This window comes from Spermophilus citellus (genome assembly GCF_964194105.1).
Source record: "Spermophilus citellus genome assembly, chromosome: 5".
In the NCBI taxonomy this organism is placed as follows: domain Eukaryota; kingdom Metazoa; phylum Chordata; class Mammalia; order Rodentia; family Sciuridae; genus Spermophilus; species Spermophilus citellus.
The window spans coordinates 136,219,715-136,247,446 of NC_138186.1; the positions used below are offsets into that span (position 1 = coordinate 136,219,715).

Here is a 27,732-nt window from a genome sequence, read left to right on the forward strand (position 1 = left end):
AAGAAACCTGAAGATCATCCTCAAATCTTTTTTCTCCTGAATTGCCACTATTATTAATTTTAACATAATGTCTTTTAAATAATTTACCCTTTCTCTGAACCTAATATCAGAACCCTTTGCATATGGTTATATCTTGCTTGCATTGATGGTTATATTTTGCTTGCAATTGGCTATCTTGTCCCTACTTTGCCCAACTACACTTAGTCCAATCCTCTGATCTCTTTTCTTTCATATCACTAACTTTGTATCACATATTTGATTTTATTTATTGATTCATAATCACACTCTGTTAGTTCATTAGGTGCCCATTGCTTATCAATATTATTTTTTATTTTGTTATTCCATTCATAGCTCTTGTCATAAATGTTTAAATATATATGGTAGACAGTGCAGATGGAATGGTAGTGGTAAAATGAGTACTGGGGCAAGGATGAGAATGGGTATCTAAAATTGAAAGGGTATTTCAGCAGCTGCCTACCATAGTCTAGAAGAAGTCCACTCTGTCTTCCTTGCATTGGTGGAACTGGATCTATGTTAAAATAGGTTTATTTGAGAAATTTTATATAGAAATTAAATATAACCTCTGTGTTGGCTCTACTTAAGTAATATGCTATACACCCATAATATAAATAATCAAATGTTACGAGGGAAATGTGGGAAGCATAAATTGTTCATTGATTTCTAAAGAGAGCTGTATATCTGCCTAGATGAATTCACAGTGTTATGATAATAATGGCATTTCTCCATGTCTTTCCAGTTTTTTGACCAGGCAAAAGGTGTGTTTAAAATCAAAAGACATCAATGGCCTTAATAAGTTTTCTCCTTAGAAAGTTTAAAAATTAATTAAAACTAATTAAAAATTAATCTAGAACTATCTAGATTTGGAATTCATATTGTGCATACATGAACTTAAAACAGCAAAAAAGGTATCCATACATGTGTGAATTTGTTGTCTAATTTAATTTAATTTGAATTATTGAGAAAACAGACAGTTGCAATGTGATATATTATATGAAATGTGTTCCTTTGCTGTTTTTATAGAGAGTGGATATTTTACTTCTAATTTAAAAAAAAAAGAGCCTTTTTTTTCTTAATTCTGGGTTGCTTGTTATCTGTAAGTAAATTTCTGAGAAAAGTGCAAGTATTTAAATACATTGTCTTTATATTTAAAAGGAAAGAGTACGTGTTTGCACACATATTACTATTTTTAAAAAAAAACATGCATTTTATTTACTTGTTTTATAGATTTTTAACAATAGTGGTCTGAAAATAGTTATTGTTTAATAACTGTGGATATCCAACACTTTGCTTTAATACAGCTGCAGGCATCTTTTTCATCAATAGCATTGTTAGTAGGTCAAGGAGAAATCATACCTAAATAGAAGGATCCATGGAGAAAAGAGACCAACCATATCAGAATTAAAATGAAATTGAAAAAATTTAAATCAAGAAAACCATTTTTGCTTCTTTCAGTATGATGTGCAAATTCATGCATTTTAAATGGGAAATTTCCTAGCCACTGAACAGCAGTGATGTGAGCTTTGTGGTCACAATCTACCTGTGGTTGCTTTTGCTCACTTAAGGAAATTACATTTGAAACATTCCGAATACATTATGGACCCACAAGAAAGTTCACAGTGATTTCTTTTTAGCGGAACAAAGTACTTGCTTTTTCTCAGCTCAGAATCATTTCCCAATCTTTCTGCACTTAAGAGGCAGCACACACCTGCCCACACACTCACACATGCAATATTTTACTGGCCATCTCTGTATTTCTTAATGTGTGGCAAACTTGGCCATCAGCTAGAATATGTGTTTTACTTTGGATAGTAATTTACCTCAATAAAATGTCCGTCACTTACTTTCTATGCATGAAGACTGTTTTCCACAAGACTTATAGGTGATTTCATATTTAGTCCAATATTGCCTAAAATGAAATTTTGCATGACATTAACATGATATCAATAATCTTTCTATCATGTAGAATGAAATAGGTATTTTGAAAAGATAAAAAGTATCTGTGATAATAAGTATATTCATAATGTATCAACCAAATTTGCAGAATATTGGTTTCTCTATTAAATTATGTATCATTTTAATTAAAACAAATATATTGTCAATTTGCAAGCAGCACAGTGGTAAGAATCTTTTGCGTGAAGGCAGTTGTATAAATGTGCACTAAAATTCAGTCTAACTGCAAAAATGAATTCAGTAGCTACACATTTAGAAATCAGTGCTAAGAATAAATCTGTTTACAAGCAATTAGTATATATGTGCTTTGTTAGAAGGAAGAGAATTTATTGTAAGTGGGATGCATTAACTCTTTCAGACATAAGGATTTTAGCTCCCAAATACACTCCATTCATGCAAGCAATATGTTTTTTTTTTTTTTTTTTTGAGAGTCAGTTTTCAGCTTCCAGCTGTTTTCTAATGCTGGAAAGTGAACGCAAGAGTTTGAAATGGTTCTGGGGACACAGTCTTTCCTGTCAGGGATTCTAGCAAATGCTTTTATAATTTGATATCCATGGAAGACAGGGCAAATATAGAATAGCATCAAATTGATTTTGCAGAATTTTCAAACCAGATGTCCCTTGGCATTTACATGGAAGAAGTCTACTGAGTACCAAGTTACATATTTTTGTGTGCAAGTTCTCAGCCATGGTATGTAGTCATTGGTGTTTTGACAGCCATCTGCTCAGACCTTACTTTCTGTATTCAGTCATAACTAAAATTGAACATTTTTCAAACTGGAAAATTCCAGGTAGTTTCAATTTTAAGAGAACAGAAAACTACTACTCAGTAACAGATCAAAAGAGCAATATCTTTTGCTTAGACAAAACCCTTGAATGGAAAAACAGTGTCTTATAAATAGCTGTGAAAATAAGTAAAATCTTAGAGAATAAAACCCTCATCATATTATAACATTTGAATTGGTGTTAATTGTGAGCAAGGTTTTCAACTAGATGCTGAAGATGTTACAGAAATGAGAAACTCCATATTACACTGTCTAATGTTGACCTAGTCTTGTACCTGATGAACACCTCATAAATATTGGTTGAATAATGCATGAATGAAGGAATATTAGGAACCAAATATAATAATGTGTCTATGTATGTATTTTTCACCCAACACACATATATACACAACTTTTTGTGTATATGTGTAAGACACACATGTTTACACATTATAAGTGAGCAACATGTTTAATAAGAGTGTAACTATGTACTTATTGGTATATTAGGCATTTTGGAGATTCAAAGAAAGTACACAACATTGTTTCTAAAGTCACCTAGAGGTAATCCAATAAAACTTGTTTAATGATAAATTATATAATATATAACATATGTAATATTACATACTCTCTATATATATCATAATATAGAGAAAAGCAGAAAAGTGTTTTTTAATCAAGAGAATGATTCTGAGCTAATTTTGAAAGAAACACTAAATTTAGATATATTATGGAAAACAATTTAGGGAAATGAATATAGCACAGAGAATATGGGAAATAAGATGATATATTCAGAAGAGGATAAGGAAATATTTGACTATAGTGTGGGATTTTAATTGAAAATATGAAGAGATAAAATTAGAATACATTTAGATTGATAAAGTGAATTGTGGTGAGATTATGGAATACTTTGTCTAAATGAAAACTTTATATTTAATCAAAGAGTCAAGTAAGAATTATTTGAAGTTGTGGATAGAGGTGAGAACATGGAGAAAGTGGACTTTTGAAGAATTTATAATAATGCAGAGGAATCAAGTAAATCATGATAATCTCTGTTTTTAATTAAAATAAGGACTTAGGCTGCATCAGTAATAATGACAAATAGTGTGAATTTATTTTGAAAAACAAGGATAAAGCCTGATAAATAGAAGACAAGAGAAAACCAACGTGAGATATCTCTCTCTCTCTCTCTCTCTCTCTCTCTCCCTCTCTCTCTCTCTTTCTCTTCCATGTTTTCAATTGTAAACCATTTTTATTACTCCACTACTTTTCTTATTAATATTGGAAATAAGCCATAATTATGCTCATACATTAATTAATAATCAAATATTTTTGAACCCTTTCTTAGGTCAGGTATTACATTAAGCACATATATTATTTTAAAAGTTTTCAATTTGGTTAAAAGAAAGACAGATGATAAATAAATATTATCATGAGATTTTAGAAATCATAAGGCTCCAAATCCATCTATCAGTTTCATAAGCATGATTTTCAAGCTTGACAGGGTAGCAAAATTTACATCTCTGAAAAATAACACTTTACTGGGCATGTTTGTTGTCACCAAGCAAATATATGGCATTCTGAAAATATTGCTTATGTCTCTTGTTTCAACATGCTTGGGACAAGTTAATGTTTACGGTTTTGTGAGTGAATAAATCCATATACTGAAAACATGTTATTCAATAAGTTGACCTTGAGTTTTGAATACATTTTGGAGTCTGAGGGAATATGGTCCTTAAGTTTCAATCTTCTAGGTGTGTCTAAATTTAAGTTCATAGATATAATTATCGACATTTATTATAGTTTAATGATTTTGTTAAGTTAATTAATTTTTAGAATATTTTATTCTGACCAGTAACTTTTGACCACCATTCATTCTAGTGGGAATCATGAGATTCCCATATTAATAAGAAAAAAAAATAACCAAATTCTGACTGTCGTGACATTACCAAATTCACCAAATATATTTCCCTTCCAAAATCAGAATATAACATCTTGATATGATTTTAAATTGATACAGCATATTGTTAAATTAGCCACTTAGTGAAAAAATAGATAAAACATTACTAAAGGCATAAGGAGAGAGCATTAAGTGAGAGAAATCTGCAGAAAAATTCAGTTTCATGTAGAAAACTGAAGAGCAATTTACTCTGGAAGCAAAAATCTTATGACATTAAAACAAGATGATGAAGAAATTACTCTGTGCAAGTGTGGAGAAAAAATAGCTTGTGATACCACAGTGATGTGAGACCTCATTATCTATCAGCAATGAAGAGCTCTAACTACCATGCAATTAAAATACTGGAGAGTCTAAATAAGAGTGTATCATGCCTGACACATGTAGAAACTCAGAACTGGGTGGAATTGTAGTAGAGTGATGCTCTTGGCAAAGCAAACTGATTAGAGATCTTTAATTAAAGAACAGTTGCATGGATACCTTCTATAACTATCTTTCAAGTAACAACATCTCATTCTGGATATCTTACTTGGAATAAAATTGATACTCTGATGAAGACTCATCATTTCTGAACACTTACAGAGATGTTTCCTATATTCTCAGTAGTAAGTTCCAAACTGTTAATACCATGTTATGGAGAAAGGCTTGTGGTTTGGTGGCTTGATTTTGCTTATTTCTTTTAGAAGATCAGATAAACTAGTGCACTGTATACAGATTTTTTAAAAAAGGTTAAAACTAATGTGATTAAATTGATTCGCAGAATCTGAGGTCATTCTTTAATTTTATAAATATTTACTGTACATCTATTTGATGTCAATACTATAATTGTCCCTGGGAATAAAAATATTAATAAATTATGGTCTCTGCCTTCAAGAGACTTAGATTTTAGTGGTTAGAGGCAAAAAACAAAAATTCTGATGAAAACCTATCTCTGTGAGTTTGTATGTGCTTGGTAAATTAAAAGCATTATTATAAACCCTATGCTAATTGGCTGCACAAAGCTGCTTTTTAAATTCAATTTTCCAAGAGAAAACTAAATATTTGTGAGTTTCCCTGCATATGTATGTGTGTATTCCAACAGCTGCTGGAGAACAAAGTATTTTGCTATAAACACTGTCAAATCTCACTTTGAAAAAAAAATTGTCTATAAAACAAGTATTTCCATAGATATACTGAAGCTGAATAGAACTTGCTTTTGTAGCACAAAACAGAATTAGATGCTTGAGTCAGCCATGAAGTATTGTTTTTAGATAGCCCTAGTTCTCTGTCTTCACCTTGTGCATTAGGCTGTGGTCTGGTACAATTTGAAGGTTATCAAGCCATAAAATGTTCCAGAAGGAATCTAACAGTTAGTGTAATTTAACATTGTAGTTATTAGATTAGGATCAGCACATTTTGCCTTCAAGTATTTTTGAGGGAAGTAGGGTCATAGACTGGGGAAATACATTAATCCACCAACCAAATTTCTGATTTATCAACCAAATCAACCTAATCCCAGAGAAAACTAAAGATGACTCACAAAAACTCCACAGAATATGAGAAGCTGTATTTATTTCCCAACACAAAAGATGGAAATCTACCCAGAGGGCAGGGGTATGGGTTTAAGAAGACAACATAATAAAGTGTAAGAAAATACTGGTTTTAGACTTTGATATTATCATTATTTCTATGCTGTCAAATCATAGAACAACAGCAACAGAATTGTGGCTTTTTAGTGTTATGTTTGTTGAGTTTTGTTTTAGGTCATGCTTTATTCTTTTTATTTTTTGACAAAGGGAAGTTTGCCACTTCTTCAGAACATGCATATAATTTATGTACTAAATTCTGATATGTTTCTCATTGGAGAATATTTCACGTACCTTTGGGAATACAGTGATAAATTGAAGGAACTATATATGGTTTCTTCCTTCATGAAGCTTGAGTTCCAACAAAAGAGATGATCACTCATTAAAGTTACAGATTGTCATAAGTTCTACACAAGAAAAATAAGGCACAGTTAGGAACTATAATAGAAGACCTGTTTATAAAGATTAGAAAAGATCTCATAGAGGACATAAGACAAAATAAATACCTCTGAAAAGCAGGAAGGTATAAAGAGCACAAGAAAGTAGAGGAGCAAGAATTTCTAGATGTAATACGGAGGAAGAAAAAAACAGCCTTGTTTAGTAACCAACTCAAGAGAGCATTCTTTGAAGGAGACGAAAATCTTGTAATCCAGGATAATAATTTTGAATTTTAATCTAACTTCAATTAAAGTCTATTGAAAGGGTTTAAGAAGAGTGATGTGATTAGATTTATATCTTAAGAAAATTTATTTTATATATAAAGATTAGGAAAATGTCCAGAACAACTTAGAAATACCTTTCAGAGGCTATTATAGAAATATCAGTGTTACAATGCATGCGACTTGGCCCCACTGTAGGCAGTGATGCTGGAGAGAAGCAGATGGATCTGAAAATTATTTTGGAGTTAAACTAGAATGTAGTGATGAAAAGACATCAATGTTGACTCCCAGTTTTCTGTATGAGACACCAGATGGGTAAAGTAAAATGTGCTGAGCTACAAAAAACTCAGGAGTAGCTAATTCACTGGGTGTTAGGGCAATGGTTGGAGCACTGGTAATCATAAGCTCTGCTTTGGATAGATTAAATTTGAGATGTTGGTGAGACATCTAAGTAGAGGTTTCAGCCAGGCATTAAGATGAACAGGTCTAAAGCTTTAGAATGCTCTCTGGCCTGTAGATATAACTTGGGTGTCAGTGATGCTACAAATCACATGCAAATGGCTTAGAAGTGGATGAAATTATTCAGGAAGAAGAATTTAGATAAGAAAAGAATCCAGGATCAGCCCCTGAAGAATTCTTAATACTTACTGACAAAAACAAATGAAAAAGAGTGTAGTAAATGAATGTGACTTCCTTTCTGTTCATCTAAGTTTTTTAAGCCAGGGTAAACATGACTGGGAACTGTGTTTTCATGTGTGTTTCATCACTAGAGATAAGAAATGGTAAGCAGTCCTTATAGAGCATGGGAACCGCATTTTCTCCAAGGCTGTGGTATTCATCAAAGCATGCACAAATCCCTTCTGAGTTTTTGTTTGTTTGTTTGTTTGTTTGTTTGTTTGTTTGTTTGAGGGACATAAATATAAGCTTATGCTCCTAGCATAGAAACTAGTTTAGAGATCTGTCATATTTCACTTTTAAATTATTGGTGAACAGCACACATAGTTGCAAAGTTTTTGATCTGTCTCCATTACAAACACCTTTGTTGTGGGGTAATTGCCAATTTAAGGTTGTAAATTTCATTTTAGTGACTTAAAAGTGTTTTGTATTTTTTTCATCCTTTCCTTTTTTCCTTCTCATTTTGGGTTTGCACACAGACCTGCCAAAGAGACATCGAGTTGATAGGCTTGGTTTTTGGAAGGCAGGCAGAAGAGGGTAGATACTGAACATATGTTCTGCTGATATTGATGAAGTGACGTTGGAAGGAATTTGGAAGTAGTGTATTTCTCCCCAGATGCCACCCCCTCAGTATATATTTTAAGTATCCTAATGCTAGAACATTCCAAATAAGTGTTCCAGCTATGTCTCTTTTTTGGGGTAATAATTTTTGAAAACCATTGAGATGATTCAGAATTGTCCTACAAATGAAGTATAATAAAAACAAAGTATTTGGTGAATACTAATTTTAAATGGTAGTAAATAAGATTTCCAAGCCAGTTCCAAGGAGTGGAAGTGTGACCAGCATCTGCCAGATGGTGGGTTCTTTTCATTTTATTTTATTCTTTTTAATTATACATGATAGTAGAATGTATTTTGATACCTTGTATATACATGGAGTACAACTTCCCATTCTTCTGGTTGTACATGATGTGAAATTACCTTTGTCATGTATTCATTTATGGTGGGTTCTTGATAAGTGATGGAGGCCATATGTAGTGAGACCTGCTTTTGGGGACAAAGTTAAAGTCTCTTCCATTTAGTGCTGGGATGATGTCTTGCTAAATCGAATTTTTTCTTTTCATTTCAGGAAGTATATTGATCACAGGCATTGTGGTCAACTCCCATTTACCCATCATAGGGTGGTTAGAGTTGGTTCCAAAATGTATTTATAGAAGTTTGGGGAAGTTTAAAGCACAAATGCCTTATCCCAAGTCACTGTTACTGTGTAATAGCCTTCCTGGTGTAGGTTAGATTCCTACAAGAAATCTAGATTGTAATAACAGTCATTTTCTTATGTATATCTAAAGTTTAGGTCATGGCAAATCCATGAGGGTATTCTCTTAATTAGATGAATGATGCCCTTTGTGAGGAATTCAGCTCATGTATTTGCTAGGCCAAGTGGTGAAGGTGGCTGCCACATAGAGTAAGTGCTGATGCTGTGTCAGCTATCATATAATAGTTACCTTTGGCTTATTTCATTTCTGATGATAATAAGATTGTTTAAATTTTTATCTTAATCAGTTTATTTAAAAGAGAGAGAGAGAGAGAGAGAGAGAGAGAGAGAACAATTTAAAAAGTTAATTCCACAGAGTAATAGGAACAACTTTTCCTAATTATAAAAAGAGGAAAGGAGACCAAATCAATTCAGGAGGATTTAAATGTGTCTTTTTATTTTGGAGGCTGAAAAGGGCAGAATTAAGTCATAGTCTGAGATAAATGTTAGTGCCCTGGAAACAACTAGAATACGTGCTCTCCTTGTTTTTGTTTGCTTCTAGCCAATTGGATTCATTCTTATTTTCTTTCTAGCTTGCAAGCATTGTTGTGTCTGGACAGCTATTAGTTCAAATTGGACTGATTTTGCAGTTCTATAAAACTCCTCATCTGCATTGTGGATCAAGTGCATTAAGTTACTTCCTGTGGTGCACAGCTGGAAGTCATTCTCTTCAACATTTTGTTTTGTTCCATTTTTGTTTTATACCAGTGTGTCCTACACACCCACATAGTTCAGGATTTCAACAGACAAGTATCTCTTTTACTTCCTTGACACGTCTGAGAACATTTTAAATTGGCATGTTCTCTTTTGTCTTTTAAATAGTGAATCGCTGGCAAACAACTTTGTTTACTTGCATGAATATTTTTTAAAATGCTCCACAGACCTAGAAACTGAAATGGAAAGTTAGAAACATTCAAACCATTTCCGTTTATTCTCTTCAGAGGTGATAGGTACTTGGCATAAAATAACAGAAGAAATACTGTAGCCCAGAGTAAGATGACAGGAAAAGAGAGAGAGAATCTGCCATGTATACTTGTCATAACATAATTATTTTTCACAGTTATTAAAATGAATATACTGAAAATAATTGTTTTATTGACTTTCCCATAGAAAGTCTCCAACTACCATTGGTTATCAGTTATTTAGTGATGGTCTTCACAAGCTGAAGTATGAATGTTAACAGAAATTAAAGAGATGAGAAATTAAAGAGATGTATATGTGTCAATAGGCAAGCGTATACTGATATTTCTGAGTGTTAATTTAAAAATATAATAATATGCTAGACACAAACAATGAAGACAGATAATCCGTAGTATCTAGTTAGTTTAATATTTATGCTGATGAAACAACAAAAAAACACCATGTTTGGAAATATTCATGCCAGACTGTATTAGAAAGATTTTCTTTAAAGATGTATACTAGATAGTGGTCATTAAAAAAATGTTATCAATGCTGGGTATGTGGCTCAAGTGGTAGCACGCTCGCCTAGCATGAGTGAGACACTGAGTTCGATTCTCAGCACCGCATAAAAACAAAATAAAGATATTGTGTCCATCTAAAACTAAAAAATTTAAAAAAAAAGATTTATCAAACATTACACAAAGGTAGTAAAAATAAAGCTACAAGAACTGGAAAACTCTACAAGGGAAATACAGTTATCTGCTGGTTGGTGACCTGCATGTATCTTGGAGTAATTCAACATTTTACTAATCTTATCCTTTATTTTATTTTATTTTATTTTTTTGGCCCAGTTGCTGTGCTTGAAGGAAACTGAAAAGACAGTTTCCCTTTGTAGCACCAAACAATCTTTTCCACATTTGATTTAAGAAATGCCTGTTGAAATTTTTATTGGTACTGATATTAAAATTTATGAAAGCCAATGAATAAGATAAATTTCATGGATGCATTATATTTCTGTTATATTTTTCACCAAAATTTGGTGATGAAAATTTGACTTCATGCAGAAAACTCAAGAGCACAATTATATAGTGAACACGGGCTGAATTAAAGCTAAGATTTTTGTATATTCACTTTGTTGCATGTCTATTCATTTGAGCTTATCTATCCATGGATTCATCTAATTGTGGACATCTTACAAATACATTATCATAAATAGCATTAACTAGAGTCAAAATTGGTGTGTGTCTTTTTAAAGAAATATTTAAATTATCACAACATTCACTTGTTGAGTGCAACTTTTAACAAGTTTTAACAAATGTGTATACCAGTAGAATGCAAACTACTCTCAGGAATATTACCACCCCACAATTTTTCTTTATGCCTCTTCCTAGTCAGTCTTTGCCAAACCCTCAAAGGAAACCTTTTTTTATCCCATGTTATATTTGACCAAAAGATTAGGTTTGCCTGTTGAAAGGTGATATGAATGAATAATAAAATATATACTCTTGTGTAAAGCTTCTTTAATTTGGCATAACAGTTCTTGGAGTCATCTGTGTTGTTGAGTGTATTAATAATTTGTTCGATTTTAATGTGAAGTGGACATTTCATTATATAAACACAGCACAGTATCAGTTCTCTGATGGAGCCCAGGCTTGGGGTATTATGATAAACTTTTCTATGAATGTTCTTGTATAAGTTTTTTTGGATACTGTCTTTTCGGTTGATTATTTAACTGTGAGAGGAAATGTGGGTTCATAGGGTAGGTCTAAGTTGAAATTTATTAAAAACTGCCTAACCATTTTATGTAACATTTGCAGTAATTTACATCCACAACAGTAATATAAAAGAGTTCCAGTTGATATGCAAACTTCAACTTGTGCTGTTATTGTAATTTCATACCACTTAACACAAAGCATTTGGATCCATTTACCATAATCCTGCTATCCTCCAACCTTCCTGATGGTTGTCATATGTGTTATATCTACATCATAACCCTACCCAAGGCAACATTATAATGCTTGTGCTAAGTACTAATATCTATTTTAAAGACTTCAAGAAGGAAAACAGTTTATTGCTTGTTCTTTAGGTCTCTTACACTTTCTTCTGTCAGTTTCAATTTTCTATTATTCATTTCGGTGGGTAATTTAATTTTACATATATTATTTTTCAGTTCTAGAATCCATACTTCACATGTGTCTATTTCTCTGAAGATATTGAAGATATTTATCATTTGTCTTTCCATCATGAGCTTGTGTGTGTGTGTGTGTGTGTGTATAAGACAGAGAAAGAGAACTATAGTTTAAAACTTCCTTTAACTTATTTGTTTGCTTCTTCTAATATGTGATTGATCTCAATTCTCAATGCTGGTTTTAGTTGATTACTTCTCTTCAGTATGGGTTGTCTTTCTTTTTTTAATCTTTCTCTCTCTCTCTCTCTCTCTCTCTCTCTCTCTCTCTATATATATATATATATATATATATATATATATATATATATTAGTACTGGGGCTTGAATCCAGGGTTCTCTAGCACTAAGATGCATTCCCAGTTATTTTTATATTTATTGAGACAGCATCTTGCTAGTTACCAGGGTTGATTTGGAATTTACAATGTTTCTTTGTATGGATTTTTTTTCTTTAATTTAATCTTGGAATTTGTGAAGGTTATATTGTACAAATTCTAGGTTAGGTTATATTCCTCTGATATATACACATTCAATTTTTTGTTTCTGAGACAGTGGGTTAACTTCACTGCACTCAAATTTCAATCTTGTCCCCGCTCCCTGCCCCCCCCCCCCATGGCCTTCAAGAGTTGTATTCTCTACCCAGTGTTTTCAGTCTCAAGTTGTATTACTTGGAAACTGCCTAGGACTTACAAAGGTCTGGCATCTGTGAGCAATCTGGGTACAGTTTGTACACATTTTCAGGCTCCCCTTCTGTGCCCCTGTCCACTCCAGGATTTGACCCTTCATTTTATAACTGCTGTGAGCTGTGCCTGTTCTTGGTTCTGTTCTTTGGTTATTTTATCCAATAAAACTCTGAATTTCTGTTGAGTTTTAGCCCCACATTGCACGGTTGAGGCTTATCCAGTGAGTTATCTTTTTCTTCTATGCCTACACGTTTCTCCTTAATTATTGTTTGTGGTTGATCTGATTCAATAAAAACTTAGATATCAACTGACACTAGATATTGGTGGGATACCTATCTATCTAGATAAAGGTATAGATAGAGGAAAGGGGAAGAGAGAGAAAGAGACTGAGAGAGCCTGAGAAAGAGAGAGGAAAGGAAGGGATATCAGAATCTGCAGCTTTTATCTTTGGAAACTTTGATCAAATAGTAGCTGCTTCACAATTTTTATAAATAGAAGTTCCATAAATAGATTTAAAAATGCTTCTTCTGTTTGAAACTAGAATATGGTATTTTGACAATGCAGATGATCAAAATCATGCCAACATGTATGAACATACTATATTATTTGAACACCCAAATAGACTATAAATATATCCAAGCAAAATCAGTAAAAATTTAGTGAATTAAGTGTTCACTGTGTTGTAATATAATTTCTGTTTTTCCCCTAATTTGGATTTGGCATTTTCCTAAATTTTCTATTTACCATATGTGTGTATGCATGTACATATATGTAAATAGAAATATGTGTGCCTAATATATATGCATATATAATAGAACAAAATATTTTATAAATAGTGGACATATTCTAATCACTATATATAGCAGAGAGAATAAATATCTTCATAAACATAAATCCAACTAAATTTAGTGTAGATTGTATTTAAAAAATGTCAATCATAGTTGTATGGTCATTAACATTACAAGACCTCAAACTGATTGCAATGCATTAATACTCTGTAAAGGTTCATCAGTTATCTGTAGTTCGTTTACACTTCTAATGCTTACATAATCTTAACAAGTAACCTAGATTGAATATGGCAATAAATATTGGTCTAATGCTTTTGAATGGGAATAAATAGGTACACCCTAATAGATTTTATATATAATGAAAATGATGGCAATCTATAATATTGCATGCTGAAGCTTCAACAAAAGTTGAGATATTGACTGACTGTTAAATTGATCATTTTCAACTAATTGAGGACTTTCCCTGACCAATATACTTTATTGATTTTTTTAAAATAAGCAGGAAAATAGTGATAAAATTTCATGAAGCAACTATTCTCTGACCACGATGCAAGGCAACTAAATTGTGAAAAGGCTAATTTTGAGCAAGTGATCAATAAGTATAATAGAAAAAATATCAATAGAAAGAAGGGAAAAATACCAAATGTAAGTTTTTTTTAAGAACTTTAGTTTTATGGGTAGAAAACTCAATGGAACAATGGCGTGGCGAATAGGTAATTTATTTAATTAAATATATACATTGCTAAGCTTTATAGAGGACTAGGTTTTGGGCTCATCATTGTGTCCTGAAAAAAAAAGTCTTCTGAGCTTTTTAAACAGCTGAGTTCAACTCATATTCTCAAGCTGAACTTTCTCCACATTATTTATCTACACTTTCTATAAAGTAGAATTAATAAGATTTACACAGTGGGATGATTGGGATATTAAATAATATGAGAAACATAAAATAGCTTCTGAATCAATGTTATTCCAATATCTGTAATCCTTTTGTAGTTGGATCATTTTGCTCTCATTTTATTCATTTATTCATATGGGGAAATTGAGATGTAATCCAATTCTATGTTTTCTGAACATAAAATGCAAGTAAAATAGTTTCTGCTGGGTGGGTATCTTTCTTTTGGTTTGCTCTCATGACTGCTTGGACGAGGGAAAGTACTTTGACCATCTCAAATCAGGCCCTGTAAGACTGCACCAGACCAGGTTATGGGGAGTCATCCATTCCTGCAAAGTCATGGGAAAGGTCAGGATTTGTCAGTGGTAAAGGAGGAGATCACAGAGTCAAAATGACTATATCTTGGGGAAGTTGTAGAGACATCCCCAGCTGCTGGAGATGGCTTTTATGTGGGTAAGCTGGTTTTCTTTGAAGGGTCTATATGGAGTTTATGACTGGAGCTTGTTCTACGATCACCAAGATGAGAAGAAGAGTATTTATCCTCCTTAGAACACAAGGCTTAATGCATCTCTTCATTCCTATTACCTATTTTTTCTATACCATAAATTAAGTGTTTAAAGAATTGGAAAAAAATAGTGACTAAAACAAATTGGTAACTGTGACATATAGGCTGTGGTTTGTGTTGGTATGTGTGTGAACCATTAGGTGTATTCTATGTGTAATCTATATGTTTCTATATCTATAAAGTTGCATAATCCTACATGTTAAAACAACTGCAAATTGAAGTACTCAACATCCACACAAACTTTTAGCATAAAGCCCATATACAGGGTACATTTACTTTCTCCTTTCTACCTTTTTTCCTACCAGATAAACTTCTCTATCTTCAATATTTAGCTCAACATAATTCCAAATTTTACTCACTGGCATAATATGTTCTCAAACATATTTGATGAAAGGATAATTATATAGTTAAATGTAAAATGGTGATGAATGACAGAAGACAGAGATATACACACAAATCTTATTTTTTTGATCATATATTATTTACTAACCTAGAGAAAAAAGTGTCTACAATAAAGAAATAGTGCCCTGGAGACTATATAATTATAAAAATCAGTTTAAATTTACAACCTGTCAAAATTCACAAAATTGTTATGAAATTTCTCAATAAATCTAGTCTATGTAGAAAAGGTAAAAATAAAATAAATACTAGATAATTTTTATATAGCACTGTTAGTTAGCTTTTAACTGCTGTGACAAATAAATGAGAAAATAAAGAACAAAAATTTATTCTGGCTTACAATTTCTGATGTTTTAATCCCAGCTGCTTTGGGGCCTGAGGTTGGGCAGAATATCATAGCAGCTTGAACATACTGTGAATAAGGTTGCTTACCTCCTAGTAGCCAGGAAGAAAAAAAAAGAGAAAGTGCTGAGGTTCAAATATCCCCTTCAAGGTCACACACCAAGTGACCTAACTCCCTTCCAGTATGACTTATCTCCTAAATCTTCTATCACCTTCCAGTAGTGTCATAGGCTGGCACCACGCCTTAGCACATGGGCCTTTGGGTGACATTTAAGATACGAGCACCTTGCCTTTTGCATAGCACATTATGCTTTATTATGAAACAAACAAACAAAAATAATGTTTTATGAATGGATAACATTTCTCTGACCAATGATCATCTTAGTTGACCTCACATCTCATTGTAGCATGTCTCACTGTGTGGAGGTCAGAGAGCATAGAAATTGTGGGGAGGGATAAATTCATTAGGAAGTATGAAAGAGACAGAAATTAAGTAAAAATTTCAGGAAGTGATGAACTCCTGGCAAACCAGGAAGAATTGGAAACCTCAAATAATTATTAGCTGGAGAAAAGCACAAAGCCAGAGGATTAAGGAGAGGGATTGCTGTGCTGGAAGGGAAAATCAGAGGGATCTTAGAGCCTGGAAAGTGCAGACAGGGAGGGAAGATTTCTTGAGTATAGATTTGGGAGATCCTGAGGGTAATTGAGAAAAGAATTGAAGTGCTTTCTGGCCTTATGAATTCACTTACTGATTAGACAATTTGGATAATGATTACAATAAAGATCCAAAGTAATTAAAATTGTTTTTAAAATTTCTTCTATCATTGCTTTTGCTCTTCTGGTTGAAAGGAAGCTTTATTGATCAAATAAAAGTACATATACATCTCATCAAATTTTATAAACACTGATTTATTTTTTAGTCTTTTATTGTTTCAGTGCAATTCCAAGATCAATCAAGATCACCAGTTTTAATGAGCACTAGATTTATGTAGGTTTCAGATTGCATTGAAGATACCGTTCTGTGTAATGATTAAGAGGACAGGCTTGAGAGCCAGAAAGCTTAACCTCAAAGCACAGCTCTGTTAATAGTAATCCTGAGCCGCCATTTACTTAATACCCTGTGCTTCTTTAATAAAATAAAAGTAAATATAGCTCATATTGCTCATAGACTTATGATACATAAGTATTATAAAGTAACTATCATGATCGTTATCAGAAGTCATTTATTCATTTCTTTTACAAACACACTGAGTGGCTTTTCTGTGCCAAGTCCTGAGAATAGGCTGAAAAAATTTAAAAGCTTAAAACTTTAAGGGTATCAGTAAAACATCAGGCCATAGATTTAGTCAAGAAAGACAGTATTAGAAGTTGAACTGATATAGACCTACTTGGCACATGCATAGAACTTGGACAGCCTAAGTGATCAGTATGTTACTTACATAAATTGAGTCAGATTATCTTAATTCCCAATTGATTTCCTCTAACAAGAGTTTTTCAGTTATAGAGTGGCTTTTGATGAGTCACTTTATTTCGCTGTCATGGAAAAGAGGTCTATAAAATGCGAATACTAGACATGTACAAAGCAGAACTGACATTAAGTTATAGAAACTGAAGGACCTGCACTGGGTTCTCAGATAGAAGGAAGGCTCTCTAGCCTTACAATGAGTTGGCCTTTTGAGTTTGTATGTATGCAAGTCAAACATTTTATTGTAGCTAAGAAATATTTTCAGGTATATGAACATTTACTATTATGATGATTCATTTTTGGAAAGGTATTGTGTAGCACAGAAATCAGTAAAGGGCAGTTTTCCAATATCTTTCATCATTATCTATTTTTTTCTAGTGTGAATATAAATAAGTTGTAACAACCATTTACGCCAAGTGATATTTGGAGCATAATGTGAGCATGAGAACCATAGGTGCATTATTGTGCAGAAACTACATGTGATTATAGTTTAATACTAGATATAAAATAACTGAAGGGGAAGATTCAGATTCAGTAAGATAGTTTATTGATCAAATGAAAAGTATTACTTAAAAGTGTCTGTGACAAGACCTTCTTTATAATTAAATATTAGAGATTAAAGATTAAATAGACAGCCTCATATTCCCATATTTAAGACCCAGAAAGAAAAAAAAATCTCTTCCTTTGTTAAAATGTAGTATTTATTGTCAGGTATTTTATTATCACTAAATATTTCATCTTGGATTAATTTAATGCTCTGAAAAATATCCCATGTTAATTAAGCATTTTAAAATACAGCAAAATCAAAACTGGCTCACATGCTTTCACTTGTCCATCTTTTTCAGGTTTATTCCCTGCTGTCCTGAATCTTGCTTCCAATGCCCTCATCACAACCAATGCGACATGTGGAGAAAGAGGACCTGAAATGTATTGCAAGTTGGTAGAGCATGTCCCTGGGCAGCCTGTGCGGAACCCCCAGTGTCGAATCTGCAATCAAAACAGCAGTAATCCATACCGTATGTATTTCACATGTATTTGTTTTCACTCAGTAAGATATATTTTTCAGAGATTTTAAGAGCACGTTCCATGAAATTAAAAGAGCTTATAATTCTAAGAATTCTTAAAATCTTTTTTTTTCAATGTGAGCCTGTATATGGCCCTCTTCTGTCATTCAACAAAAATTAAAGTCTTGGGGTTCTTTAAAAGTAACAGGCAGAGAGGCTGGAGAGAACTTTCTAGCTGAAGAACTAAATCAGTCATTGGGTTTCCTGGCTCCAGAATGGTATCAGAGGATGTGATTTTTCATGGAGGCTTTAGTTATTCATTGGTTGCTGGTGTGTCAGGTACTATGATTAAGTTCTACTGGGAATAAGGAGTAGTCTTAGCCTCAACAAGAGAGTCAGTGGGCAAGACAATGGCTACTGCTATGTAGTGTAATAAGTTCAAAGAAAGAGTATAGGACCCTGAAGAAGAGAGAAGAGGCTCAGAAATCCAATCTTGATATAGGTGAAGGCTTACCAGATGTGATAACCATGCTGGCAGAGAAGACACTTATGAGCTGAGTAGGTGAAGAGTGGAAAGGGGAAGAAAAATTTAAAAAGCAAGGTTAGGAAAAGAAATCAGAATAAGACAAAAAAAATTTACTTGTTCAGGGAGCTACCAGTAGTTAGGAATGAGTAGAACTGAAAGTGTCAAAGAGGAGAGAATAGAGATGAGTCAAACATAAAAGACTGGAAACAGATTACCAAGGGTCTCACAAACAGGATTGTTTGTGCATGGAAAGCCCACTTGGTCACCTCTATGAACCACATTGTCACCTCTATGAACCACATTGACACCTCAGATAATTTAGTGTATTTGTTCAACAAACTTTTAAATGCTACTTCTACCTATGTCTTATACTGGAACATGATGCTTAATCATATGTAGTCCTTGACTTAGAGAACTTGGAGGGGAAACAGGAAAGAGAAACATAAACTGGGAACATGTAGGTTCTATGTAGATGCCAAGGTCATTGAAGGATTTCCAGGAGACAGTGACTCATACTCTCAGAAGGTACAAAGTAGTAAGATTAGATGAGAGAAAAGCATTAGAAAAGGAAAAGCATATACAAGTCTTGGAGGTATAAACAGCAAGAAGTATTCAGAGAACTGTGTCTTAACAAAGAATTTGTATGGCAAAGGGAAGAATGGTATGAGATAATTTAGAGTTGAAAGTTGATTTATAGATATGCATTAGAAAATCACATATATCATCTACCTATCTATATAAATTTATATAGAAAGGAGAGAAGCTAATAAACTAAATATTTATTATCAATTGATGTGAGTTATGATGAAAAACTTGGAATAAAGCTTCATCATTATACTATTTTTAAATTTGTTAAATGTACCTTTTAACTTTCTTTTATAGTGTTTACTTTTAGAACAGACTCAGGTATGCAGAAAAATTCCCATATTCCCTCTGCCCCAAATACATGCCTGGCCTTCTCCATTATAAATATCTACCTCTATGTGGCAATTTTTTGTTTATAACATTGACACATCATTATCACCAGAATTCAGAGTTTACATTAGGTAGATCTCCCTCCTGTTGGTATGTTCTATGGGTTTTGCACAAATGTGTAATGAAATGTATTTATCATTACCATTTTAGTATCATACAGAGTAGTTCCATTGCTGTATTTTTTTAAGCTTACCAAATGACTAAAGGTTTCTCTCACAATTTGCATTTTTTCAATCTCAGAAAGGAAATTGGAAGACACTGTGCCTTTTTGATAGAGTTAAAGAGAAGAATGCATAATTCTCTCTATTATAGTTAATTTAGAGATGTATAAATCATTAAATATTTTGAGATAATATTTATTAATATATTGTCACTTTTATGATGAAAACTGATGGTCTCATATACCACAAAATGTTAGAAAAAATTAAGACACCAAAGAGGGCAATCATCAGAAATCTTTCTTTGCTATGATGGACTTTAGTTGATTTCTAGAGTCTGTGTTGGTATGGTATGGGATCAGACTGGTAAGTCACAGCACACTTCCCATGTTTGTCTATTTCTTGTGTGGTATGATAAGAGCAAAAGACTTATGTCAGACCCCTGGGGAAACATTAAAGGCTCAAGGAAATGGTTAAGTGGAATCTAGGAGAGGATGAAGATAAACAGATTTTAAGGAAGAAAATCTGGAGAATGAGGCATCATGTATATTAAGAAGAAATTTTCAGGAAGAAAGAGTAATGTATAGTGTTAACTGCTTCCAAGATACTGAGCAAGAAAAGCATAACATGGATAACATAGGTTTTCCTAGGTTTTGACAACACAGGCATCTGCTGGCCATCTTGTTAAAGGAGTCAGTGGACTCACAGTGGCAAAGACAACATTGAAGAGTTAATAAATCAATAAGGAGGACAAAAGGGGAGTGAAGGAATAGTCTTTTCAAGTATTCTTGATATAAAGAGAATAGAGGGTTTTGGAGAGGAGGATATGGTGCTGGAAGGTTTTCAAAGACAGTAAACAGGTGAGCAGGTTTTAGAGGTGACAGGGAAAAGTGAGAGAAGTTGTCAAAAAAATGGTGTTGAAGGTGATGTCTCTTAAGAGATGAGGAGAGATGATCATTAAGCACAGATATAAAAGCCTAAATGAGGAGATATATACCTTTTTAACTGACCAAGTTAGAATAAAAGGAAGGATGGGTAGTGGCAGATAGAAGAGTGGTTGGGAGAAAATTTTTACTAGATGATCTTATTTCCTTTTTAAGATGTGAGTCTGGGTTATCTGCTCAGGAAATAAGTAAAAATTCAGATTAGTTTCCTAGGGGATAGACACCACTGAGCTATAATGAGAATAAGGTCAGAATTCCATATAGAGTAAAAAGGCAGTAGCAAATATTTGGACTTATTTTTGTGCAACATTACAGAGAAAGTGGAACGGAAGAATAAAGTGTCAAGAAAATCCAAGGAAAGGCTTGAGAAGAAATGAACTGATGGATTATAAGTTTTCATTTCATTAGGAAAGAGGGTAAATTCTGGTGGAGAAAAACATCTATGAGCTCAGGAACAAATTATTTTGTGCAGAATTTGAGAAAGGCTGGAAATACGGACATAGTGCAATGGATGATAGGGATGGGGTGGTAGAAATGCATAGCTTTGTGTTTAGGATAGGATGGGCAGAGGGGAACTTATAAAGGTAAAGAACATTAAAATTCACATGTGTGTATATATATGTATATAAATATGTTTCTAAGTAAGTACCTTTATTTACCATATATATACATATATATATTTACCTTATATATACATAAATATATATTTCTACAAAGAAAGAAATTGTTCAGGATGAAAAATGCAAAGATTGAACTGGAAAATAACTGAATGAAGACTCTTGGTTGGAAACTAGATGAAATCTACTTGCCAAAATGAGTTTAAGACCTACTATGTCACTTTTTCCTTCAAAGTTCTGTATTCAGAGTCTCTTTGGCCTCAGTAGAATATGCCTATATTTAGGCATTTTCACCCCATGTTTTCAAATTAAAGCCAAAAATGAATCAATGTTTTAGTATAGCATAATTCACACCAGGTTTTCTTTGTACCTCCCCATTTTTACTTATTTGTGTTATTTTTTTTTTATAACTAGTCATAGCTTGTATTTACTTCATATTGTTTGTTTATAAATGACCAGCTTTACTACATTTCGAAATCATGTTTTAGTACTGGAAATTTAGAAAGAATAGAACCCCACAAGAATAAAATTCTAGTAATAAACCACAGGAACATATGTTAGTAAAGCTGGAGCTATAAAGGATAAAATTCCACAAATTCAGTGAACTTCTAGAATAATTCTGGAAAGTTTGCACTTAATACCATATAAAAAACAAAACTTGAACTCCCTTACTATTACTAGACTGTGCTTCCCAATTAAAAATTAGCAGTCTGAGTGGTCTGCCTCCTTGGATCCCCAGCCAGTTTTCAGATGCAGTTTAGCCCTTTGGTTGACTTGTATAGTTTTTCCCTGTTGAGGATATTCATGTTTCTATCCCCTTTTAAATAAGGGAACTTTGCCAGCAATTAATCAGTATTTGCAAATTAATTATGGTTAAATTTTTATAATGGGGATTATGGTTAATTGTTGATTCATCTCCCTGTCCCCCTTTTCATGACTAATTCTCATATCAATTTGACCCGAGGTGGCAGATATCAAAATTTCCAATTAGACAGGCTCTCTCGCAATTACCTACGAGTCACAAATTCTATTTGGTAATGTGGTTGTGTGAATGTTTTTCTATCACATATTAAACCCACAGTCGATAAAGATGATTCAGGAAGATGTTTGGGGAATGTTTGCTGTGATATTTGTTTTTCTTCACAAGCAATGCCAGCAATATTTCATTTGGTGTTCTGATTTCTGTGTGCCAATTTCAGCACCCACTCACACCACCAGGAGCATTTGTTTGATATTTAGTTATGCTTCTGATATTTGCTTATTGTTATAAAGATGACATCTTCCTTAGCTAAACATAATTTAACTAGCACTAATTATTAAATACATTCAGCAATTTTACTTTTCATTAATGAGACAGGATGCCTTATCTCAGTGGACTGTTGATGACATAAGACTTGGTACAAAATAAAGTCCATCCATCTGCTTAGTGGAATTAAATTTTTATCAATAAAAACGGAATGTTGTTATCCTGTCCTATCATCTCATACAATATTTGGAATATGAATATCTATGTTTGAAAGGTGAATATCATACCATAAGAAAGACAAAGTCATAGCCTTTGTGTGTTTAACTGATGGTTATAGCAGACTACCTAAATAAAATTGACATATAATAAAAATTTTCACAAATTTGAAAATGGCAAATTTAATAAATAGTTTTTAATGAATTTTTAAAAGATATTTTATTTTACTGATTTATACTGCATGGAAGACTTATTAGTTTTGCTTTATTTCTATTATTTTCAATTTTTTATTAATTGCAATTTGTCTCTAAAATTCAGTAAGGTATACATTTTGAACAGATTCACAATGTATTTTATCTATATGCATAATAAGCTTAGATTATTGATAATTATAGAGTTCATTAGCAACCCTATAAGTAAAGGATTTGGATACAAAATGTTTTCACCAGTCAGAGACATGTAAAATAAATGAGCACAACATTCCATGTGTTTCATGAAAACAAAAAGGATACATTTTAAAGAATTTTTCTTTTCTGGATGTGGGAGTGGGGTACTGGGGATTGAACTCAGGGGCACTAAGCTTTTATTTGGAGACAGGGTCTCAGCAAGTTGCTTAGCACCTAAGTTTTTTGCTGAGCCTGGCTTTGAACTTGCAGTCCTCCTGCCTCAGCCAAGAGCCCTGGGATAACAGGTTCTTCTTTATTTTGATTTTATGGCTTTTAAAAACTATTGTTAGCTCTACTTTGTGTACAACCAGAGATATGAAAAATAACTTGTGCTCTATATGTGTAATATGAATTGTAATGCATTCTGCTGTCATATATAACAAATTAAAATTTTAAAAATGCCAAAAACCCCATTTAGCTTCTAAATGTCCTTCATTTTGTGAAATAAAAGTGATGGCATATTAAATGATAATTAGTAGATCAGGATTTATTAATACTTGAAAAAATAAATTTGAACTCCTATATCAACTCCATATATCTCTCATACATTTTTTAAAAATTTTACTTCTTGTCTGAAAGTTAAGAATCTGGAAACCACTGCTGTGAGTGAAGTTTTTGTTATCCCTATTTTAGGGATGACACAGATTTTAAGCAATTCGTCCATGGTCAGTTAAGTACTAAATGGCAGCGCCAGGAGGAATAGCTAGTTTTTCATGACAGCTCTTCATGTGCCAAATTTTGTGCTCTTCGATCATTAGACTATATCATTATCATTAGAATATATGGCTGGATAACTTCATTATGTAGATAAATTGAGAATCCATGATTGCTCTTTTCAGTGTTGTAATTTGTTCATTATTTGAGGTAGTCTTTCAATTTAAAAAAAGATTATGTTTTAATCTGAAGGATTATTCATAGATCACTAATTTTAAACATTTTCCCAAATAATTAGTTTTATATAAGTTCTCAAGAGTGACACCCCAACTATACTTAAACCATAATGAATGGAAGAAAACCAAGGAAGCTCTTTTCCCTTTTGTTTACATTTCTGAGGGAAAATGTGCTGACTTCCAAGTGAGGTGTGAGGAATGTAGATACTTTTACTAGAGCCTTAAAATTAGAAACAGGAACATCAACAACCTCAACTCCCACCATTCTCACCCATGTGTGGATGGGGCCCATTTAGATGAGAGAAAAAAAACGAAAAACAAATAAATATAGCTTGTATTATTTGGAAAAGGAGAAGCAAAGATTTCAGACTTTGATTCAAAGAGTAATGGGGATTGGGGAGGCCCGGGGTAGCTCTACTGTAAAATCTTTGGAGCTAATTTGGAAGAGATGAGCATCTTTGAGGTCCAAAGCTTGTAAGAACAAAGAGAGCCATATCAAAGGACAATATGATTGGCCATGGCTGTCCATATCTCACCTGCTATTCCCAGTCTTCCTTATGATTCTCACAACTGGGTGTCTTCTCAACTGTGTGGATAAGGTGAGGAAAGACCTATGTTTTATTGGTTGGATGAAGTTTCATATGCATTATCTCTTTGTTTGCCATTATTATCTAGATTCTTCCACTACAGTAGTGATTCATGGGGCTAGAAAAAAGCTGCACAGGAAGCATAGGTATCTTTCATTATATTTTTTAACAGTGGTAGAAAATGACAATCTAAAGACTTGTTGTAAAACATCTCATAGGATAAATGTGATAGCAGTTTATATTAAAACCAGATAAATACTGGATCGTCCAAGTCCTGGTGATAAAGAATTTGTCAGAAGAGCAAATGTTCAAGTATGTTTCAACTACAGTTCAAGATTTTATGTTTCTGTTAATCAAGTTGATGGTATACTAGAGTTGCCTCAAACAGTACAGATTTTGCTTTTTTGAATGACTGATGCATCAATTTGATTTCAATATTATTTCCTGACCCTTAATTTCTGCAGTCATCTTCAGAGTTGCCCATTGTAGTAGTTGATGGCTGGAGTGTTGAACAGCTGCTTCTTGATTAGCCGGAGATCTTGGTCATTTCCTACTACATTGTACAGAGATATGGAAAAGGTGTCACTGGATAAATTCTGTAGAAGATATGGATTACTCTTTTTTTAATGTTTGATCTTTACAGGATTGTTTTACCTTAATTTTACTTTTTTTTCTTCAAAGAAACAGTTACAGATTCTTTATATGATTTTCTTTTCTCTTCCTTACACATGTCGCTGCTGACTCAATAGAGAGACACCCTATTACGAATGCTATTGATGGAAAGAACACTTGGTGGCAGAGTCCCAGTATTAAGAATGGAATCGAATACCATTATGTGACAATTACACTGGATTTACAGCAGGTACAGTGCCACTTTCTTATCATTTTCCACTTTTGTTGTACCTTGCATTTGCTATTTATTTAGTTGGTACTTTTTAGGGTGAAAGGATACACTTTCTGATCACCTGCTGTTATTTTCTTGATACAATGAACAAAGGGTCCTATTCATTTGGCACATAGCCGTTTACAAATATGTGGTATTTATTTCTAAAGCACAACTAAAATGGATCCAAGCAAATGGTTTATTAATGATTTAGGACCTGAATCTATATTAACTAGTTAGAGTTGATGAAAACATGGATCAACAAAATTTTACATGAAGGGAGTATGATAGTGCCATTTTTAACTTTTAAAATAATACAGTGCTTCCACTCTGCTGGTGTTGTATGTGCTCTTAAAGGCTCTTGGATAACAAGGCTCTTGAGTAAATTGCCTCTCATTACTGAGAGTTGTGCAAGCTGTGACAGTTAGTCTCAAATTAAACTTGGGCCTCTAAACGAGGTAACAAGCCTTGTAGTTATATAAAATTGATGTTGGAAGTCATTAGAGTGTGTGTTGCATAGGCCTGGGTGCCTTCTATGCTTAATTTCCTTCTTCTTTCTGTTCACAACATTCAGTTCTGGATGAAGTTATGAATCAAGAATCACCGTCACCAAAATTATTTAGGCTTGCAAATGGATTTGGGATGGGATTTGAGAAAAATGTTCCCATAGTTTTTTGTTATTCCAAATACAATGGTTAATTTAATTGTCCTAGACTGAGACTAGAAATGGTGAACTTATGTAACCTCTTCACTTTGGCCTGTTTCTCTTTCACTCTCTGGCATTAACATAGGAAAAACACTTATTTGTTCTTTCTTAGTCCAGTGTGGAGATGATGCATCTAGAGATCTGAGAACTGCTGCAGGGGAATGGCCAAAACACTTAATGGGAGATCAATACACTATAGAGGTCATGGTTTTCAGAGTTTGCCAAAGTATAGGGAAACACCATCCAGTGGGCTAGATTGACATCAGGCAGAAAAGTTCAACCTCCATTCTCCAGAATCTAGGCACATTTTGGTGAGACCTGTATGTAATCAAGAGCCACAGATAGCCGTTGGAAGAGTGAGAAAGCTGGTAGATCACATAGCAGACCCCCTTTCATCATATCTGACCCTTTGGACCTGAGTAACAGAGTGGTGACAGGGCTCAGTGCTGCAGCTAAATTGCCAACTGACATAGATTTATTTCTACCCATATTAGTGTACAGCAGCTGAATGTCAGGTCTGAGTTAGTGATATTTCCCAAGAACTCTCTGTGCATTGTCTGGGAGTGGCCAGGCCATCTACCACACTGATCAATCTTGCTTTAGGTCAATTAACCCTGTGCATGAATTCCCTGTGGATCCTACCCTCAAATTGGACTTTATCTTTCTCTGGATAAAGACAGCTTGGTCCTTTATCAATCACAGCAGTACTTCCTTTTCATATGATCATTGAAAGTCTGCCTTCCCAATCAAGAGTATGTCTGCTGTCCATTGACTTGGGTCATCTCCTGGGATAGGAAATCAATAAATAGTGATGGTTTATTTGCTCTGGTTTACTCTCCACTTATTCTTTTAGATTGCACATAGAGCAAGAGAGTCAATTATTAATATAATTTGCACAAATCACTTGAACTACCCTTTGAGCTCTACCACAACATTATTTATCTGTTATCAAATATAGCAGCATTTTTCTTTCTAATTTACAGCTGGATGGTGGATTCACCAGTTTTTACTAAATCATTTTTGTCCAACATGCTTGTCATTTATTTCATAAGTCAAAGAATTCATCCCAAAGCTCATTTTTTTCAATGAAGGCAGTTATATTTCCCCAAATTTGTTTTGCATCACCAGTTATTCATTACCATACACAATCTGAAGAATCATGTAGTTTTGAGCCAGGCCTGAAATCTTAGCTCCTCAGTACACTGAGGTAGAAATATCACATGCTTGAGGACATACTAGGACAGACATACTGTCACAAAAATAAAATAAAATAGGGCTGGAGATATAGCCCAATGATACAGCAGCTCTGTGTTCAATCCCAAGTACTATAAAAAAAAAAGGAATTACGCAGATTGGTTTTTCTGTTTTATTTCCACATGTTATGATAGCTTAAAAATGAATGAATACTCCAAGG

At 33.3% G+C, this 27,732-nt stretch overlaps 1 protein-coding gene across 1 annotated transcript in view; it reads left to right on the top strand.

Moving 5' to 3' along the window:
- Positions 1 to 27,732, top strand: part of LAMA2 (laminin subunit alpha 2) — a 576,405-nt gene that overhangs the window by 117,605 nt on the left and 431,068 nt on the right. Inside the window, exons 2-3 of the mRNA XM_081295188.1 lie at positions 17,966 to 18,136; positions 25,479 to 25,591. Coding sequence (XP_081151314.1) covers positions 17,966 to 18,136; positions 25,479 to 25,591 — 284 coding nt within the window. The remainder of the gene's footprint in view (positions 1 to 17,965; positions 18,137 to 25,478; positions 25,592 to 27,732) is intronic.